The 13786-nt window shown below is 37.6% G+C and overlaps 1 protein-coding gene across 1 annotated transcript in view; it reads right to left on the minus strand.

Annotated features, from left to right (window-relative positions):
• Positions 1-13786, minus strand: part of ACADL (acyl-CoA dehydrogenase long chain) — a gene marked incomplete at its 3' end in the record, with an annotated part of 38904 nt that overhangs the window by 14279 nt on the left and 10839 nt on the right. The window contains exons 2-8 of the mRNA XM_084248803.1: positions 10948-11103; positions 7567-7704; positions 5530-5694; positions 5293-5359; positions 3045-3209; positions 2009-2110; positions 873-986 (exon numbers count right to left, since the gene is read on the minus strand). Coding sequence (XP_084104929.1) covers positions 873-986; positions 2009-2110; positions 3045-3209; positions 5293-5359; positions 5530-5694; positions 7567-7704; positions 10948-11103 — 907 coding nt within the window. The remainder of the gene's footprint in view (positions 1-872; positions 987-2008; positions 2111-3044; positions 3210-5292; positions 5360-5529; positions 5695-7566; positions 7705-10947; positions 11104-13786) is intronic.

Here is a 13786-nt window from a genome sequence, read left to right on the forward strand (position 1 = left end):
ACACAGCAGGCAGGGGTGCTGGGGGGCCGAGAGGCTGGCAGGCTTCCCAGCCCACAGCAAGTCTTCACTCTGGGCTCTCCAGCCTTCTCTCACATTCTCTCTGCTCTTCTCATGGATCTGCTCGTTCTTGGCTTCTGCTGGCGTCCCCATGATGCCGCCCTTATAAACTCAGACTCTCAGCCCAGGTGTATTCACTTCAGCATGCATTCAGGACCACAGGGTTCCCTCATCTGTCTTAATGGCGGGAGGGCAGAAAAGCCTGATACTTTTACCTTACCCTACAGCATAGCTTGTGATTATGACCCCTGCATACTGAGTTCCTGACAAAATCCAACCTTAATTAAATATAATCATCTACCTTCTCCACATTTGAGTCCAGGAAGAAAAGCCATTTTAGTAAAGTTGATGAAAAGAAAATGCTTAAGGTACCACTCTCAATTCATGATCACTAACTTCATCTCTGTTCTCAATACAGCCAGAGTTTCTCCAATTCTCTGTTTCTCTTATTTCAATCTTTCATACCCTAAGGACTCCTCATCTCCTTGGACACCTCCATGCCTCTTCACTCACTTCTTTTTCCTGTTGTTATTTAAGGAAATGACAGTCTTCAGAAAAGTGATTTAGCAATTTTCTTCTGATAGGGCTTCCTATTCCTCCTGGTACAAAAAGGAAGCACCTCTCCTGTTGAGATGGGAAGGTTTTATCTTTCCATGTTGTTTGACACCGGTACCCCTACATTTTCTCAAAGATCCTATGCAGTTGATTGTGTTCTCCACAAGCACAATCTTTTCTTCTTTACTAAATCCTTCCACTAGGTATTAAATATCAGATAAGTAAATTCATATCACCTAATACTAAGCAAACAAACTTACCTGTATATGTGCAACTGTTTTCCCAAAAGCTTTTCTTTGTTTAACATAGTTCCTGGTTTCTTCAAACATGAATTCACAGGCTGAAATTGCCAACTCAGCAATCAATAGTCTTTCCTGTAACCCAAACAGTTGGTCTGGAACATTATTTTAATTATACAAGTTATTTTCACATCATTTCAGCAGCAAATCTCATAATCTTCATAAATCTACTAAAAATTAATTGATTCCATAACTCTTTATAAGAACTCTTTATAAGAAAAGGCTCCCATAGAAATTTATAAGAATATTTTGACATATCTGTAATAACACTCTAAAGAAAATCCTTTATTTTTATGTCTTTATAAAGATATATATAGAATTAACTGAATTCCCTCTTGTTTATTCATCTCTTAAAATAATTCTGAAGTCTTAATTTTTTATTTATTGATCTCTGTGCATTACATATCCTAATATATCTGGAAATCAGCACCTTAAAGTGCTTAGATTAAATTCTTCCAATTAGTACAGAAGGATACACAATCAGTTTAATTCTACCTCACTGGTGATTTTCATATTTTATTTCCATGCCAGGGTTCCTAGCCTTTGTGCTCAATTTCCTATTTAATTCACACTGTGACAGTCACTCAACATATGTCCCCTTCTTCTGTGGTTATATGAGACACAATGACCAAAAACAGACATGAGGGGTGACCTTATGTGACTACCGCTTCTATGCCTGAACTCAGCACCTTTCCCCTTTGACTCAAGGGTACTTTAAAAAAAAACTTCCAAATATTTGGATTGATATATTCTTATAAAGAGGTAAGAGTTCTCAGCCAAAGTTAGCTAAGAAGCTAAAATAATTTCAAGGAATCACAGAAATATCTACTACTCACTTACAAACTATGACTGGAGATCCCTGAGTTAAGTTATTCCCTTATCTATCCTACACAAACTCATTTTTTTATTATTATTCTTTTTTCACATCACTGCACTGTTCATTTTTAAATAATATTTGCTCACAAACTTATTTTTTCTATAACTTTCAAGATAGATGCAAATGATTTGTTATATCACAAGATCTGTATGCGTGGGTTTACATTATACTACTCCAGTCTACCATCTAATCAAGAGATAGACTCTTTGGTATTTCTGACCTGTGGAAGCTCTTGCATGAGGTAATAGAAGCCTTTATTCTCTTCTCCAAGCAGGGCACTAGCTGGCAACCGCACATCTTCAAAGAATAATTCTGCAGTATCCTAAGTGATCAGACAATTAAGCAGAGCATTCATTTAACACTTCTAACAACCCAATGAAAAAACAACACAACAAGCAAACAGACTGAGCGCCAAGTCAGAGAGCTGAATGAACACAAGCAAGGGATAAAGCAGGGATTTAAGCCCAGCTTAAGCTGACCACAAAACCTGTGGCTTTCCTACTGCAATGTCACTCACTCAAGTTCTAGTGTTGTCCAGTTTTACAGGTAGTGAGAACTAAGAATTTCTAATCTTATTGAGTAAAATAAATTCTTTCTGGTACTTAAAAATTACCAAAGAGTTAAAATTTTCTTTTCTTATTTAATCATTTTCTTCAATAATTTCAGAGGTCCTATTATCCTGCATCTAATGTTGCCATTTCATTTTTTTAGCAACAAGCAAGGGATTTATTTATTTAGATTTATTTATTTATACAAGCACTGGGTATAGTCAGAAGCGCAGGAGGGTGAGAGAGTTCACCAGAGCCAGAGTGGAGAGTAGAACAGGCAGACTGACGCAGTATACTGCTGAGGGGAGCAGCAGGTGCGGCAGGAGAGGTCTGGGCGCCATGTGGGACCCTCGCCTGGTGGCCGGGGGTCGAACCAGCGCTGCAGAGGCTGCGGGCAGCCTCGCAACCCAGCGCTCAATCGCTGTGCACCAGGGAGGCCCCTAATGTTGCCATTTCTAAAGGATTCAAAATACCCTATTCACCTCCACTGCTGACCACCAGAAAGAGACACAGGTATATAAATGGTGAATTAAACATCTAGTGTTATTCTTGGAAAGGCTATTTTAGGATTTCAGCACAGGGAGGTGTGACTTGTCACCTGTAGTTCTATAGACTAGGTGTAATTGAGTAAATGTAATTATTTCTAATTAATAATTTATTAATAATGGAGTCAATGATGACTCGACTATGATTTATATTATGACTTACCTGGGCTTTTAGACCCATTTTATGTAGCTTTCGTCCCTTGATAAATCCTTTCATTCCATTTTCCACCAGAAAAAGGCTAATGCCATGGGCTGGAGAGCGAGCTTCCCGGCTTGTCACGGCCACCACGATCACAACGTCACTAAGCCACCCATTAGTGATGAAAACCTGCAGATCAAGCACACCGAGACTGCACAACCACGCAGGTCCCTGGGCAAGCCACAACTAGGGGCCATAGAGCAAGAATACTGAACGTAAAAGACAGGTTTTATCCTTCTCACTGTATCTATCCCAGTGCAGCGATGGTTTTTCATACACGAGATTAGTAAAGAGGCGGGGAAAACAAGCCAATGCATGGCAGAATGAAGTCTGTATGTTTTCTTTCTACTAATAATATTGTAAATAATAATAAAAATGAAGGCAGGATGCTCTTTCCAAATTAAAACAAAATTGGCTATGAAAATGATAAACTGTTTTATTGTGTAGTTTTCATTAATTAATTTATTTTTGTTTTCAAACATCCTTGTTTGTTTTTTCACAATACAGCATTTCTCCCCTCAAGTGTGGCCACCATAGTTTTCCCATCAGGAACGTGCCCACCATCCTCCAGCAAGCTCCACTGGTTTCCTCTCCCACTCTATCCTTTACCCATCCTTCTTCTTTCTCCCCCTATTTTAGAAAGAAGCTGCAGATAAGAAAAAGGAATCTGCTCTAAATGGTGCAATTGTATTAAAGCATTTGTGCTCTTAGATTTATCAGTTTCTGAAAAAGCATAGTTTTTATTTTTATCATTTTCCTCTGCTGTTAAAAACCTTGTATGGATGTTTTAATGGGCATAAACTAATTCATGTGTTGCTGTACTATGTGTAGTTACTTATTCCTTTACTCAGGCTTGCTTTAATTTTTCTACTCTTTCTAATAGAGTTTGGGAACATATTCAGTGTTTCCACAAAGATGAACTGAGGCAGCAATTTCTGCCCACTTGTATCTATGCAAGTGTCCTTTATTCTTCTTTATTCTTCTAACTCTTTTCCTAATAAACCTGCTCCTTAAATTAAAAAAAAAAAAAGCAGACAAACTGAGCCAAGTGTACAAAGATGAAGTCCTAAATATCCTACTTTTTGCCCAAATTAGTCCACTGTGGGTAGAGTTAACTGATTGTATATTAGCAGTAAACTTATAATTCTTAGGATAATTTAAAATAATATTTCTTAAAATATGTTTGAAAAACATCAGTGACTTAAGAAACTTTATAAAAAGAATTTCCTAGGGTATAAGGCATACTGTATTCAACTTTAAAAGGTTCACAATGCATATCAAAGAGTGGAAAATTGTGTATATTTTCCAAATGTATTGGATAGCACGAGTTTTTTTTTTCTTTATAATAATTATAAAACTAGATTATGGAGTGGTCTTTAGAAAAGGACTACTCAAAATGTGTTCTTCAGACCAATATCAATCCACAAACTGATCTACATAAGCACAGAAACTGCATGTTTACAAAATTTCATAGCTATTCGACAAGGCCACATCATTCAAACTTTTAATTTTGTAAATATAAAGGTATGGTCTAAAACTACTTAGAAATTTAAAAAAAAATCAGTCCTGCAACAGGCCTTGAAACAAGATTTCCTTACAGTAGAAAATGGACATCTTTCCCTCACCTAACAGTTAACAAGTATTTACTGAGTGCATACCAGATTCAGTTTTACGTAGAAGAAACCTCTACCATCAGCAACATTAGTCTCTAAGGGATATATTTACTACTGAATCTGTCTGTAACCTTAAAAAGGGGCTCTCCAGTTCTATCAGTAGGTTGCTATGACTCTTAGAAGGACTGAAGGGCTCTCAAATTCTATCAAAGATATTTTTCTCTTCTAAGATATTATGAAACTTTTTGATATTTACAAGAAAGTTTTTTTCCCAATTTCTCATTAAAGTTTTATGATGATTAGTTGTTGTTTGTGCTGTGCTTCAACAATGTGAGCCTTACTTTCCCCATTTCTGGCTTAAGAAAGGCTGTCTGAAAGCTACAAGAGCAGCAGTCATCTTAGAGAGGGGTCAAGCAAAATGCGAAGTGAAATAGGAGCCTACTTCACATAACAAATTCTTACTGTCTCCAAAACAAACCTAAGTAAACTCAATTCCTGCATGAGTTCCTAGAAGTGATAGAATCAATAAACAGAAGTTGTCAGACATGGGTCTGCAGTGTGTGACTTGGGTGAAGGCTGTGGACGCCCCTTTTACACACCTTGCTCCCATTCAGAATCCAATCACTTCCATCCTTTTTGGCATTTGTTCTCACTCCTTGCAAATCACTGTAATTGAAAGACAGGATGAAAAATACATTAATTGGTAAAAACTGAGGTTGGAAGTTCTCTGTGTTTGTCTTCGTAATTCTCCTAGCATATCCAGAGTTGTACTGAGCAGCTATTTGTTGTTAGGGCAGTGTTTCTAAGAATTCATAACCAACTGAATGTTTATTTACCTTCCAGCTCCAGGCTCTGTCATTGCAATGGCCCCAATACATTTCCCTGCAGTCATCTGCGGGATGAAGCGCTTAATCTGTTCTTCTGAGCCATAATTTGCAATATAGGGCATGACAATATCTGAATGAAGACTAAAACCTGGACCTGTACAATTTGAATATGCTCTTAAAAAGAAAAAAAGAAAATTTAAAGCATAAAATAGCAGTTTTGCCCTGTTTTTAGTTTGTTTCTCAATTTAAAAATAACAACAAATTATGAAAGGTCTTATCACATTGTATGGTAATAACATGTCTTCCCACAAACCTATGAAGTTCCTGAAGGTTTTTTTTCCTTTATTTTTTACTAATCTCTAAATTTGTGGCTCTCACATAACAGTGCACTAACAGAATTTAATGATCACTTAAGTGATGAATTAAAAGACAAAATCTTTAAAGATATTCATAATCTATAACTGCATTACCTTTACATAGCAACATTTTGACAAATTACCTTTGCCATTAGAATATAATCTAATACAGCCACAGTTACTGTGTGAATTTTGTACTTCACTAGGTTCTTTATAAATTACAGGACATGGCCTCCCTGAGTATGGCCTCCCTTGACATGGCCCAAGGGGTTGAGCACCGCATTATGAAGCAACCTGCAGCCTCTGCAGCATGAGTTCGATCTCGCGGCCACCAGGGAGAAACCACATGCCGAAGCCAACCTCTCCTGTCTCACCTGCTGCTCCCCTCAGCAGTGTATTTCAGTCAGTCTGCCTGTTCTGTTCCCCAATCTGTCTCTGGTGAATCCTCTCACCCCCCACATCTCTGGCCTGTACCCCAGCTTTTGTATGCATGAATCTTTAAAATAAATAAATAAATAAATAAATTACATGACATGGAAAAAAATTCCTATTTCTTACATAGTTGTCACAATAATAATCTTGAATAGCTGCAAAATATTATCAAGGGGCCTCCCGGTGGCACAGCAGTTGAGCGCTGGGCTGCAAAGCTGCCCGCAGCCTCTGCAGCGCCGGTTCGATCCCGGTCTGACATGGTGCGCAGACCTCTTCTGCTGCCCGCTGCTCCTCTCAGCAGTGTACTTCGTCACTCTGCCTTTTCTGCTCTCCGCTCTGGCTCTGGTGCATTCTCTCACCCTCCCATACCTCTGACTGTACCCAGTGCTTGTATAAATAAATAAATAAATAAATCTTTTTAAAAAATTTAAAAAAATATTAGCAAGAGATTACGTACTATAATTTACTTATTCATTTCCCCATTGATTGACATCTAGATTACTTCCAAGTTTGGGGGTCTATGATCTACCATAACTGTGATTTCTGTACATAGCATTTTTTTCTATTAAATTATTTCCTTAAAATAAATTCTTCACAGTGGCATCCTAGATTAAAGAGCAGAAACATTTTGTTTTTATACATATCTATATTTTTAATCCCCAAAGCATTTATTGTTTTAACTTATAATACCCCAAGTGTATATGAGTTAATTACTCTAAATGTAACTATGTCAGTGGTAGGTATTATGATTTTCATTTTCATTAACTTTTCTGGGTACACAAAATAATACCTTCAGTTTAATTTAATTGCATTTGTTTGGTAGAAAGGATGAATTTTTTCATCTGAAAAAACTTCAACCATGTATAATGTATTGCTGGTTCAAATCTTTTGCACATTTAGCAACTGAAATCTTTTATTTCTGCTTATAAACATTTAGTGTATATGATAGAAATATTTTTACACTTTTCTGCTCCTCAAATATAATTTTTAAAGATGGAAATAACCCCGTAGGCCATTGTAGAAATGAAGTTATCTCTAATTTTGAATAGCACCTATTTGAACAACTTAAAAGAAGTCTCTTCCTATTTTTCCATGTTCAAAAAATGTGCAAGGGCATGTGAGTGGCATAATCTGTCACATTTTCCAGTGAACTTTTAATCTTAAAGGAGAATTAGAAAGCATTTTTTAAATCATCTTAGAAAACTGAAACGTTTATATTTATAAAGCAAGACTTAACTTCAAATGTGTCCATACTTACTGCTCCTCCCAGACAACAGCTGCTGAGTACAAGTCCCCACCAATCCCTCCATGGTTCTCTTTGATGTTGACACCGAGCAGTCCTTGTTTGCCAGCTTTTTCCCAAAGCTCCCTACTCACTTCTCCAGCTTTCTCCCACCTGCAAATAGCAAGCATTTTGCAATCAGTAAATTTTTTTTGTATTATTTAAATAGCCATAATCTGAATTAATGAATGATTTTGTGTAGGAAGTCTCCCTTCATTTAAAGCAGTTGTAGACACTGGCCATAACCTATCTCCATCTGCTATCTCCATCTGATTTTTTATTATTTCTTTTCCTTTGTGGTCTCTTCCTGACTGTTCATATTTGTCATTTTCTTATCCCCTCTTGAGTATTTCCTGGCCCTGTAAATTACATCCATTGATAAGTGTGTTTGTAGTTTCTCTCAGCTAGTACTCTTAGGGTGCAAGTTTATTTGTGCCATATGGTTATAGAAATTTGCCCAACCTATTCTGTAAAGGTGATCATCCTCTGCATACTTCCTTAAAGGTAACTGCCCTCTGCATATTTCCTTAACGTGCTGACATTATAGGAAATGTATACATAAAAGCTGACAAGAGTAGGCAATCTTATTATAGTTTAAGTAGAAACAGCAGAACAACAGAGGCATCTTATCAAATGAACTTCTGAAAAGATTAGATATCTCAGTAATATTGTGCAACTGCTGCATTTTTTCTTTAAAAATGAGAATGGCATGATGAAGAGATGGCTACTTAGAAATAAAGAATCTGAGAATTTTTGTGCCTTTAAAAAAAAGTTAAAAAAAGTATAAAAAACAGTAAAAAAAAGTAAAAAAAAAAGTAAAAAAATAAAAGTAACAGGAAGGAAGAAGTCAAACTATATCTATTCACAAATGATATGATGATATACATAAAGAACCCCAAAAACTCCTCAATCTGCTAAAGATGGAGCTTCCATATGACCCAGCAATTCCACTCCTAAGACTTTACCCAAAGGACACAGAATCATTAATTCAAAATTGCACCTGCACCCCTATGTTTATAGCAGCACCATTTACAATAGCTAAGCTATGGAAACAACACAAATGCCCAAAAATAGATGACTAGATTAAGAAGATGTGGTGCATATACACAATGGAATATTACTCAGCAATCAAAAAGATAAATTCATGCAATTTGCGGCAACATGGATGGAGCTGGAGGGGATCATGCTCAGCGAAATAAGCCAGAAAGAAAAAGAAAAATACTGGATGGTCTCACTCATAGTAGGAATTTAGAAAACCTAAATAAGGGACCAGGAAAAAGACTAATTATAATAAAGTAAAAATCAGAATCAACAAGCGACTATAAACCAGAGAAGCACTGGGGGGGGGGGGCTGGAAGGGGAGGAGAGATATGGGTTAAAATAAGGGGGGTGGGAATCATATGGGGAATATTGCCAAAATGAAAATGCATACATTGTGCAAAAATGAAAAATGATGTAAAAAATATATAAAAGAAAAAAAAGGAGAAACAATAGAATATAATAATAAGAGATTATAGGTGATTTATGGATAGGGAAGCTCTTTATTATGATACTTGAAGAAGAAATGAATAAAAGAGTGATGAGATTCACTATGTGAAATCTGAAATGTTTGTGAAATAATTAAAATGATTGACAAAATGGGGCCTCTCCAGTGACGCAGCGGTTGAGCGCTGGGTTGCGAAGCTGCCCGCAGCCTCTGCAGCGCCGGTTCATTCCCCGGCTGCTCCCCGGCCACCAGAGGAGGGTCCCACATGGCGCGCAGACCTCTCCTGTCGCCCGCTGCTCCCCTCAGCAGTGTACTTCGGTCCTTCTGCCTGCTCTGCTCCCCGCTCTGGCTCTGGTGAATTTCTCTCACCCTCCCGCGCTTCTGACTGTACCCAGTGCTTGTATAAATAGATAAATAAATCTTTAAAAAAAAAAAATTGACAAAATGAATAAAATAAAATGTGAACGGGGAAAATGTTCATATTTATACACACATATGTATACAGGTAACTAATTGTATTAAGAACATCTACAATTCAATAATAGAATGAATGAGTGATATGAGCAGATCAATCACAAAAAGAAGAGACAAAAAATGTTGAAAAATTAAGCAAATATTTCATTTTATTCATAGGCAAATAATGCAATTTAGAAATAAAAAAAGTAATAGATACAGTAGGATTTGGGGTATTTGAAGATACTGATTTAAAGTAAACAGATGCCTCAAGAACACAGAAATCACACAGCATGTGTGTTTTGATGTAGATATTGCCTAAAGTAGCTTTGGAAATATTTTATTGACCCTAAATGTATCAACTTCAATCATGTTTACCTCATGACTTTGCCAATAATTTTTTCTGGAAGAAAATTTAAAAGAGCAAAGAAATAAAAATGATTCTTCTACTGTGATATATACTATGCTTCTATTGTCTTTAAGAAGCTATTTGCATTTCACCAAAGACTAGTCATGGTATCAGAGTTTAGCTAAATTGGTTATTCTTACAAAGAAAATATTTTAATAAAAATATAATAGAAGATATTTAAACATTAAAAAACATTCTAACTCAGGCCTCCGTTGGTGGCACAGCAGTTGAGCGCTGGGCTGCGAAGCTGCCCACAGCCTCTGCAGCACTGGTTCGATCCCCGGCCGCCAGTGAGGGTCCCACATGGCGCGCAGACCTCTCCTGCCGTGCCCGCTGCTCCCCTCAGCAGTGTTCTTCCTCATTCTGCCTGTTCTGTTACCCGTTCTGGCTCTGGTGAATTCACTCACCCTCCCGCGCTTCTGATTGTACCCAGTGCTTGTATAAATAAATTTAAAAAAAAAAAAAGTTTTTTTTAAAAAAAAAAAACATTCTAACTCTAGTTACATTGGTGTTGAGCGAATTTTGGAAACACAGCAAAAGCCTATTTTAATAGAAATTATACTTTGTTGGTAAATAAGGTAATCAGTAATTAAGAAATGTTTCATACAGTAATGAAATTATTATGAGATAGCCAATTGCCTACCAAGATTTGCATTTTACTGGCATTTGAGCTTTTATGTACTTTAATTTATTCATAAGCAGAAAAAGAAAGAATATGGAATTAACTAACAGTTTGTTGTCATTTAACCAGTTTTCAACCAGGTTTTAAACTGAACTGCAGATTTTCAGATTTTCTTATGTTTGAGTTGCATGTTGTAAAAATCATTTAAAATGCTTTGAACTAGCTTAAGAATATTGTAATCTTACAGTATTATACTGAAGAGCAGTCAAAATGCTAGTAAAGCACTGAACACCGTATTTTTTTTCATAGAACACACAGCATACTAGGGAATGGTCTTTATTGTATTCTCAGTGTACATTATTTTAAAGGAAAAAATGTGCCACTTACTCTGCGTGATAAGGAATCACTTCTTCTTGAAAAAACTTCCTTACACTTTCCCGGAAGATGTCATGCTCTGAAGAGAAGATTCTTCTAATTCCTATATCTGTTAATTTTTTAGCAGAAGGAGTTTCTAGTCGTTCGTCCGCTCCGGAGTGAGACCATCTTAAAAATACACATAAAGAAAATTAAATGAATTGTTAAGTCTTCAGTTAATGTCACTGAACAACATGGACGATTAACTCAGTTAACAGCAGGAAAAGTCTTTTTTTTTTTGCCCCCAGATACACGTAAGAAGTAGGCAGAAAGTGACAAATTTGCTCAAATTTGACCTCTCTACTTTTGATAGAATCTACCCTGTTAGGATGAGATTAAGCAGTAGTTTACTCTTATTCAATTCACTTTTCATTCAAATTCCATAAAGAGGACATCATTTATAGACATGATTACAGATTTGAGTTCAGGTAAAACAGCACTGTCACATGATGTGAATTAAATTATGTAAAATTCAAATAGTACAACTAAGAAAAATACTGGTAAGTTACCATGTCATGTATGATGTTTAAAATAACGCAAACCTTCCAAATTAATATTTTATCCAGAATCACACAACTTCAAATGGCAAGCATACAAGATGTAAACTAGATTGATCTAATTGCCACAGGACAATCTGCAAGAGAACTCTCACCAGGAACCAAATGATCCAGTACTTTGATCTTAGACTATCCAGCCTCTAAAAGTATGAGAATTAAATTCTGTGGTTTAAGCCATTCAGTCTATGGTGTTTTATTAAGATAGCCTGAGTTAATATACACTTACTATACATTTTGTGCCATTTTGTTTTAGGTTTATCTTTAACATGCAATTTTCAGTTGAGTTCTGTGGTAATTCAATCTGAGATGCCTTTCCAGTGGTAACTTTAGTTGTGAATATTTAGTACTACAATTTTTTTTTTAAATATGGAGAGGGCAGTTAGGAGGTTTTCATCAGTGCAGGGCCCAAGATTTAGCCTGGGGGCCATGACCTCATAACCATATGGGATGAGCCCAGGTCATCAAATTCATCCACATTAAACTTAGCAAAGCTCCAATACTTTGGGGGATGTGGCTCTTCCAGTGGCTAGGGATCTTGAACTTGGCCTGTGTAGGCACTTAATCCATGCTACTCGTTCTGCTGCTTGGTGTGGATGACTTAGCCAGTGTGGACCCTGGCCACTGCGCACTGGGGTTTTCCAGACGTTCCTGCATGCCTATCTGGAGTCTGTCAGTCCCAGCACAGGACCACACCTAGTTGATATAGATCACATGGAAGGTTTGGGTTCTCACTTGAATATGAAACCCCTCTTTCTTTTTTAAAAAAATTGTTTGTTTATGCACACAAGAACCGGGGTACAGTCCAGAGGTTGGGGGGAGGGTGAGAGGATTCACCAGAGAGAGAATGGGGAACAGAACGGGCAGATTGACTGAAGTACACTGCTGAGGGGAGCAGCGGGCGAGTCAGGAGAGGTCTACTGGGCCATGTTAATATCCCCTGGCCGGGGATCGAACTCATGCTGCAGTGGCTCTGGATAACTTCATAGGTTGCGTCTTAATACCTTGCGCCACCAGGGAGGCCTAAAATCCCTCTTTGCCACACCCTTTCACCATGTACTTGTTAGCACAAATATGGGCAGCCAAGAGGACTGGGATACCATCCACTATGTCTCCTGCCTCAGGTCAGTTATGTGATTTGTGACATCAGGGATGCCTTTGCAGCCGCTGGACTGGATAAGGCTTAGTCTCACAATACTGGTAACACTGGGAAGGGCAGCGGTTCCTGGCAATACCAGATCCTCTGTGGTGCATAGTAAGGAAAGAGATAATACTAGATTTTATACTTGGCCTGCCGTTTGTCTATAAATGTTTATTTGGTTGCTACACAGTCCAGGTAACTTAGGATACAACCGTGTGCAAAACAAAGATCCCTGTCTCCATGCCTGCATTATTAATATTCAGTTAATAGTACTATTCAGTAATGGTAATTCAGTAATGGTAATACTACTCAGTAACAGTAATAAATACAGCGAAGAAGCAAATTATATATTATGTTAGAAAGTGGTAAGTACCATGGAAAAGTGACCAGGGATCAGACTGTGGTTGGGACAAGGAGACACAGATCTTGCAGCAAAAATTTGTGTAGAGTAAATTAAATTAGACAAATGGATTTTAAGCAAATACAAAGGTGATAGAGTCGGTCAGGCAAAAAGTTTTTTTTAGTTTTTTTTAAATTATTTTCTTTAAAAGATTTATTTATGCATACAAGAAGTGGGGTGTAGGCCAGAGGTGAGGAGGGTGAGAGGATTCACCAGACACAGTGTGGGGGGTAGAACAGGCAGACTGATAGAAATACACTGCTGAGGGGAGCAGCCAGCGGATGAGACAGGAGAGGTCTGCTGTGCCATGTGTGTGGCTCCCTGGCTGGGGATCTAACTCAGACAGCATTGGCTGAGGATTGCTTGATAGTGCTGAGACTAAACTGTGGCACCACCAGGGAGGTCCTAAATTATATTTACTGAGGTAACATTGATTTATAACTTAGTATGTCTTGGAGTACAGGTTTACACCTCTACAAATATAAGTTATTTCACCACACTCACCACCAAAGCCCCAGTAGCCCTCCATTGAGCTCCCCTTCCCTTTGCTCCCCTGCACTACACTCCCCCATTTGGTAACCTTAGTCATAATCCATTGTGTTCCTCCCCCTACTATTTTCACATCTCTTGCTCTCTCCCCCTCCCTCCCCTTCTGGATGCCTCAGATATAATTCAGTAGGGTGGGATGGTGTTGAATATTTTCTAGAAAAAGCAAGG

This window comes from Talpa europaea, assembly GCF_964194135.1.
Source record: "Talpa europaea genome assembly, chromosome: 1".
NCBI lineage: Eukaryota > Metazoa > Chordata > Mammalia > Eulipotyphla > Talpidae > Talpa > Talpa europaea.